The following is a 7,633-nucleotide window of genomic DNA, read 5'->3' as shown; positions in this document are numbered from 1 at the left end:
AAACATATAAATATGTTATATTCGGATTAAAAACAAGCTCTGAAAATTAAATATATAAAAATTATTATCAAAATTGAATTGTCCAAATCAATTTAAAATCACTTTCATCTTATTCCTTGTCGGTTCCTGATTCCAAAAACATATAGATATGATATGTTTGGATTAAAAACACGCTCAGAAAGTTAAAACGAAGAGAGGTACAGAAAAGCGTGCTATCCTTCTTAGCGCAACTACTACCCCGCTCTTCTTGTCAATTTCACTGCCTTTGCCATGAGCGGTGGACTGACGATGCTACGAGTATACGGTCTTGCTGAAAAATGGCATTGCGTTCAGTTTCATTCTGTGAGTTCGACAGCTACTTGACTAAATATTGTATTTTCGCCTTACGCGACTTGTTTACATTTAGTCAAGTTTTGACTAAATGTTTTAACATAGAGGGGGGAATCGAGACGAGGGTCGTGGTGCATGTGTGCGTGTGTGTGTGTGTGTGTGTGTGTGTGTGTCAGGCTGTCTGTCTGTCTGTCTGTGTGTGTGTGTGTAGAGCGATTCAGACTAAACTACTGGGCCGATCTTTATGAAATTTGACATGAGAGTTCCTGGGTATGATATCCCCGGACGTTTTTTTCTTTTTTTCGATAAATACCTTTGATGACGTCATATCCGGCTTTTTGTAAAAGTTGAGGCGGCACTGTCACACCCTCATTTTTCCATTAAATTGATTGAAATTTTGGCAAAGCAATCTTCGACGAAGGCCAGGGTTTGGTATTGCATTTCAGCTTGGTGGCTTAAAAACTAATGAGTGAGTTTGGTCATTAAAAATCGGGAACTTGTAATTAAAATTATTTTTTTTATTAAACGATCCAAAAACAATTTCCTCTTATTCTTCGTCATTTTCTGATTCCCAAAACATATACATATGTTATATTTGGATTAAAAACAAGCTCTGAAAATTAAAAATATAAAAATTATTATCAAAATTAAATTTCCGAAATCGTTTTAAAAACTATTTCATCTTATTCCTTGTCGGTTCCTGATTCCAAAAACATATAGATATGATATGTTTGGATTAAAAACACGCTCACAAAGTTAAAACGAAGAAAGGTACAGTAAAGCGTGCTATGAAGCACAGCGCAATCGCTACCGCGCCAAACAGGCTCGTCACTTTCACTGCCTTTTGCACTAGCGGCGGACTACGTTCAGTTTCATTCTGTGAGTTCCACAGCTTGACTAAATGTAGTAATTTCGCCTTACGCGACTTGTTTCCGAGTGTGGCCGATCCTGGGGTGCTTTTTGTGTCTGCTGTTTTGTTGCTGTACACCACAGACACGGATGCACTCCTTGGGGACCCGACAGACCGAAGAGCTTCAACAAGAAATCGTAATCCCCAAACAAGAAAACGCGAATCTTTTTTTTTTTCGCCATTCCATGTTTTGGAGAGCATCAATTTGGTGTTTGAATAGTCGGAGAAGTCGCTCGAGGTTCTCTCGACTGTCCTTACAGCTGGCCATACATATGAGGAAGGTGTTGTGTTTGGAATTGGGGTTACGGAGGTTCGCAATTTGGAGGATGGCTTTAAAGCTGTTTCCTCCGTGGTCACCACCAATCTTCACCCACACCTCATCATCTGGGATGTCGCCATGCCAGTCGAGGAGGCCTGCCGTTTGGTATTGGTCTAACAAGGCTGGCACAAATTCTGTTAAGTCTTCTATGTATGCTACAGGTGTTGGAAGTTCTTCTTTCTGGTTGGTGATTTTATTTTCAAAAGACAGCGTTTTGTTTTCTATTTTGAGAGTCCCACAGGCTGCCTTATTCTTTCCTTTTTCTCGCTTTCGTGCTTGACTCCAACGCTGCGCATAAAACGTTTAAACGTCCTATACTTCTACCAGCTGAGCCCAAGGTTGGTTCGCAGAGCTGCCAGTCCCCTGTCTCCTGGAAATTGTCAATGATCTCCTGTAACCTGTATGCTCTAAGATTATATTTTTCAGTTTCAGCCGATGTACTTGGCATTTCAAAGTCCATTTTTCTGGCATTATGCTGGGTGACACTCGCAGAGTCTGCGTGCGTGCGGGTCTTTTCTTTCCCCGTGCGCCTTTGGCTGGTCGACCCCCTTTGCCCTGCTGTTGAAAACGAAAACACACTGAGCACCCAGTGACGCTAAGGTTTGAATTAAAATCGATCCAGATTGATTTTGATGACTCCATGTCGTTGTGTTACATTCTGATTCATCTCAGTTGATGAGAAGTTAGTTGACTGCATTAAACTACATTCTTCCCAAATAACTTTTTTCAAGTATTTGTTTCACCAACACGATAGGTTTACATTCGTTCATTAGTCGCACGTATACTGCGAAATCAGTCACAGGATTCGAAGGGTGCTCCCAGTGAGTCGTGTGAAATTAATGTTGTGTGTTCTCGTACACTGCAGTGGTGCCTGAACATGTTCAAGAAAGTGTAAATGCAGATGCATGTACCAACACAGCAAGGAGATTAATTCTGACTTTTACTCTGTGTGTGTATGTATGTATGTATGTATGTATGTATGTATGTATGTGTGTGTGTGTGTGTGTGTGTGTGTGTGTTTGGTTTGTGTGTGTGTGTGTGTGTATGTATTTGTGTGTGTGTGTGTTTGTGTGTGTGTGTGTGTGTGTGTGTGTGTGTGTGTGTGTGTGTGTGTGTGTGTGTGTGTGTGCGTGCGTGTGTGCGCGAGTGATTGTGCCAACATGTTTCTACTGCGTTCTAAACAATTCTAATTTAAGCGGTACTGTTTCCAGCAAATGTCTTGTGTACTGCAAATAAGCAATTACAATAATTAAAAAAATATGTTATGATGCAAACACACAGACACCATGTTTGTTATCACTTGTTTATTGATTGATTACACTTTTGAGAAAAAAATTACAATAATAATGTATTCTCACAAGAAATATTGCTTCATGAATACAACATCTCCTTTTGACACCCATTGAACCAAATAACAGAGCAGCAACTATACGCTGATCTAACAGAATCCTAAACACAGCCCATCCATGCTCCCACATGAACAAATTGCGAGGCCAGCTTCAGATCACAAGTTCAAGGTCAGGCCAAGGTCATGTTAAAGGTGAACCCAGCACTGAGGGTGAAGGTCAGGTCACTTGAGAGCCGAAGGCCAGGGCAGGCCTGTGTGTGACTGTGAGAGGAGGAGGAGGAGACTCAGCAGAGAAGTTGCAAACATGCCGTCACCATGACAACCAGAACCATCCCTGCTACACCCGCTCGCACACTACCTGCTTCCCCTGAGGGCCCCACTGCAACAAGCAAAACAAACACAGAAAGAAAGCCGTCAGTCAGTGGATCAACAAAGCCAGCAGTGCGGGACACACACGTTATCCACAAAGCAGACACGCACGCAAACAAACAAACATTGGCAAGATCCTCTCTCATCAAAGGTGAATGTCTAATCTCATCAGTCCAAAGTAAATGCCTAATCTATTGATCAATTATATTCTTTACAAATCATTTCTTTAACCGCTCATTTCCAGACATATTTCAATGACGTACCAGCCTGTTTTGACTGAACACCAACCTCCCACCCTTTCCTCTATATCTACCACTTTCAATTCCTCTTCCCCACCCATCAATTTTTGTGTTACAATGATTTACAGTGGTACCTGTTATGATGGTCAAGGATATCCTTTCATGACAGGTACTACTGTTCCCACTGATTTCTAAAAAAAGCTTTCTACTCACCCCCTTTCCCCTTTGGACAATACTACATCCCTCCCATCCTATTTTTTTTTCTGACGTAAAAAGCAGAAGACAGATGAAAAGAAATTAAGCTACAAAGCTACACTAGTATACATTTCTCTTGGTAACAATTTGTATCTTTGTTCTTTAATTCTATAATTTGGCAACCCCGTCCCGGCCCCCCCCCCCCCCCCCCCAACACTTTAACACTTATTCACGTAATATGAGCAAACAAATTATTGCACCCATTTTCGTACCCCAACTAAAACATTAATTCCCGTGTAATTTTATTCAAACTTGATATGCCATTTACTTGGCTATTTGGCACACGTTTTGGATCAAAGATTTTCCCCGAGTACGGAGTAGGAGGGTCCAGCAGACTTTAATTGTGTGTGTGTCTGTCTGTCTGTGTATCTGTCTCGACTTCACAGCTTATTGCTGGGAAACTACTGGGCGCAGTTCGTTCAAAAGTTGATACACTAACTTGATAATAGGTCCGATTGATCGTATTAAAACTTCATAATGTTACCTGGGACCTAAATGCCAAAAAAACCACAAAAGTTCTTGACGGTTGGACGAATTCAATCGGAGCGACAGCCAGCCATTGAGCTGATAGAACAGCGAAACACGTCACCCAGTGACGAGAAAAGCATGATTTGCAAGTCAGCCAGCGGGTGGGGATTATTTTGGTCTCGGTGAGACTGAAAGAGAGACAGTCGTCTGCTACAGATCTGTTGTCTGCTGCAGGATCTGTCGCTTGAGCGCGGTGTGTGTGTGTGTGTGTGTGTGTTCATTTTGTGTACATGTGTTAGTGTTACTGTTTGTGTGTGTGTGTGTGTGTGTGTGTGTGTGTGTGTGTGTGTGTGTGTTTGTGTGTGTGTGTGTGTGTGTGTGTATGTGTGTGTGTGCACTTCGCGTGCTGGGCGACCTAATTTTAGCACCCTAGGCATTTGAGTTCACTGGGAAAATTGTCAGTTAGTGGCTTGGTGGCCAAAGTGATCCGGGTTCGATTCCCGGTATGGGCGGTCTATTTTTTTTTTTTTTTTTTTTAATTCTTGTTTACTATTGTTTATTATGAACGTTTTAATGTTTTATTTTACTCTAATAATTTTTTTAATTGTGTAAAATAAATAAATATATATATTTTTTTTTTTTAAATCCAAGTGATCCGGGTGGAAAGCGATTCGTCTATGGCCAAAGTGATCCGGGTTCGATTCCCGGTATGGGCGGTCTATTTTTTATTTTTTAAAAATTTTTTTTTAATTCTTGTTTACTATTGTTTATTATTAATATTTTAATGTTTTATTTTACTCTAATAATTTTTGGCTCACGTAAGTGTAGCCTATGCGATCGTAACTTTGTCTGTCTGTGCGTTTGTGCGTGTGTATGTGCGTGTGTGTGTGTGTGTGTGTTTGTGCGTGTGTATGTCTGTGGTAGAAACTTTAACATTTCGTCATTTGAAGACGTCACATTATGGCGTAAGAGGGTTAGACGTCACGCGAAGGAATACTGAAAGTCTCGGTTTTGAGCGGGCCGAGACTAGTTGGAAGGCAAGAGTTATCTTTTTCTTTTCATGTCTTGGCGTCTCAAATCTTATTAGTCAGAAAGCGCATGCACGTAGTCTCGACCAGCGCGTGGTGTGCTTCTTTCTGAGTACTTTACCTCACAAATTGTACTTTACGTACTTGATGATGACGTAAGTTAATTGTATGTGTTCTATTTCGTTGACTGAGCACGGCCGGGACCAGTTGGCGTGAGCGCTGGGGTTTCGAGTTTCATTCGACATGTCAATGCATCGCAGTATGAAATAATACAGGTAGGAGGTTAGTTCTTGTACTTTGGGTCAACCAAAGTCGATAAATGCATTCTTCACTATGGTATTGAGTCTGATTTCGTCGTCCATCTTGAATCGAAAAGCACTCTTCTTACAAAAAAACCCAACTTCGTTGCGAGCTACGGCGAAGCTTCGCATGTCAAAACTTGAGAAGCGATGTTGGGGTCAAAGTACCACGCCGTAGCTGCGGGTTTTTGGTATTAAGACTTTGCGAAGCTTCGTGTAGTGAGTTTGTGTTACTGTTTGTCTATTTCTTACGTGAGCCTTGAAGGCTTCGCCTCTTGTTTTTATTGTGTAAAATAAATAAATAATTTTTTTTTTTTTTTTTTTTTTTAAATCCAAGTGATCCGGGTTCGATTCCCGCGGCATGGGCGGTCAATTTTTATTTTTATTTTTTTTTATTTTTTTTTTACTATTGTTTATTATGAACGTTTTAATGTTTTATTCTACTCTAATAATTTTTTTAATTGTGTAAAATAAATTAAATTTTCTTTTTCAAATCCACGTGCACAAGACAAAAACTTTCATACTGGCGGAGCGAGCCAGTCTGAAGAGTACTCGGGTTCAGCGCCAGCGTTTTTTTTTTTATTGTTATAGGTGTTAAGTATCCGCCGCCGAAGTAAGGGTACCCCCAAAATCGACCTGACAAAAACGGCAGGTACCAATTTATTAACAAATCTATTCAAATTCAGAACAGGCTTAACTTGGCAACGTTTACATACGATGAAAACACCATATCAATTAGTATCTATCCAGAACAGGCTGTTTTGCTATCTTGTGTATCTCTCGTGTAATGTCATTTCAATTGATGCAGGTGTGGAGCGCATGAGCAGTGTAGAAAACAAGAGGTTAATGTTGCGTCTATTTTGAGGGGTACCATGACAAAAAGCGCTGTATTTCAACCATGCCTAAATGGATTGATTCAAGCCCCGCCCCCCCACCCCGTGCCCAGCCGTAAAGAAGAACCCACTTCACTGTCACTAGTACTGTAGGAGAGGACGACAACCTCTGCCACTGCATTCTGAACCTGTTTGCTGCCAGTCAATATTTCTATACAAAGCATTACCTGTATTTGCCTGAAATGACAATTTACAATGTGCCCTTAATGTGTAAATGAATACATCACATATGCCCACATTTTTTGTTTGGTTGTATTCTTCTTTCACTTGGCTATCTGGCACACTTTTGGGATCAAAGATTTTTGTTATAGGTGTTAAGTGTCCGCCGCCGAAATAAGGGTAACCCCAAAATCGACCTGACAAAAACGTCAGGTACCAATTAAAAAATCTACAAAAATTCCGAATTGGCTTAACTTGGCAACGTTTACATACGATGAAAAAGCCATATCAATTAGTATCTATCCAGAACAGGTTGTTTTGTTTTGCTATCTTGTGTATCTCTCGTGTAATGTCATTTCTACTGATGTAGGTGTGGAGCGCATGAGCAGTGTAGAAAACAAGAGGTTAATTTTGCGTCCATTGTGAGGGGTACCATGACAAAAAGCGCTGTATTTCAGCAATGCCTAAATGGATTGGTTAGACCCACACCAATGTGCCCTTAATGTGTAAAAGAATACATCTCACATGCCCTAATGTTGTGTATGGTGTTGTTCTTCTGCTTTGTTCTTTACTGAACAGTTTGTTGCCCATTAAAGCACTTTACCCAGGACGTCAGCTGACAGGCAGTAAAGAGGTTAAGGGCCCGGTCACACAGCGCTGCGTCCTTACCACGACCATGCCGATCACGCCGATCCGAAAAAAGTTATCTAATCGGGGTATATCGCCGTCAAAATTCAGCACATGGCACTAATACCCTAGTCACATAATATAGACGCCGCTTCACGGAAAAGTGTCCGAGAGCGTGGCCAATCGTGGACCAAACGTGGCAGGATCTCCATGAGCGTGGTTTAAAATTGGTCGGGGTAGGATCTGCTAGGTCGGGAAGCTTGCAGCTTTCCCCACACTTATGTTGTACTGCACAAAACAAGCGTAGTCGTGTACAGTCGTGATGTAGTTTTTACATTTAGTCAAGTTTTGTCTAAATGTTTTAACATAGAGGGGGAATCGAAACAAGG

General features: G+C 41.1%; 1 protein-coding gene across 2 annotated transcripts in view; it reads right to left on the bottom strand.

Moving 5' to 3' along the window:
• Nucleotides 1-2,848: 2,848 nt before the first annotated feature.
• The window catches only part of LOC138973236 (neural cell adhesion molecule 1-like), a 35,949-nt gene continuing 31,164 nt past the window's right edge, over nucleotides 2,849-7,633 (bottom strand). For both annotated transcript variants that reach the window (XM_070345955.1, XM_070345956.1), the window contains one exon: nucleotides 2,849-3,286. In XM_070345955.1, coding sequence (XP_070202056.1) covers nucleotides 3,192-3,286 — 95 coding nt within the window. In that variant the 3' untranslated portion in view covers nucleotides 2,849-3,191. The remainder of the gene's footprint in view (nucleotides 3,287-7,633) is intronic.

The sequence above is a fragment of the Littorina saxatilis genome, linkage group LG8 (genome assembly GCF_037325665.1).
Source record: "Littorina saxatilis isolate snail1 linkage group LG8, US_GU_Lsax_2.0, whole genome shotgun sequence".
NCBI lineage: Eukaryota > Metazoa > Mollusca > Gastropoda > Littorinimorpha > Littorinidae > Littorina > Littorina saxatilis.
Note: the sequence above shows the minus strand (reverse complement) of the source record. Positions and strands in the feature narration are given on the sequence as shown.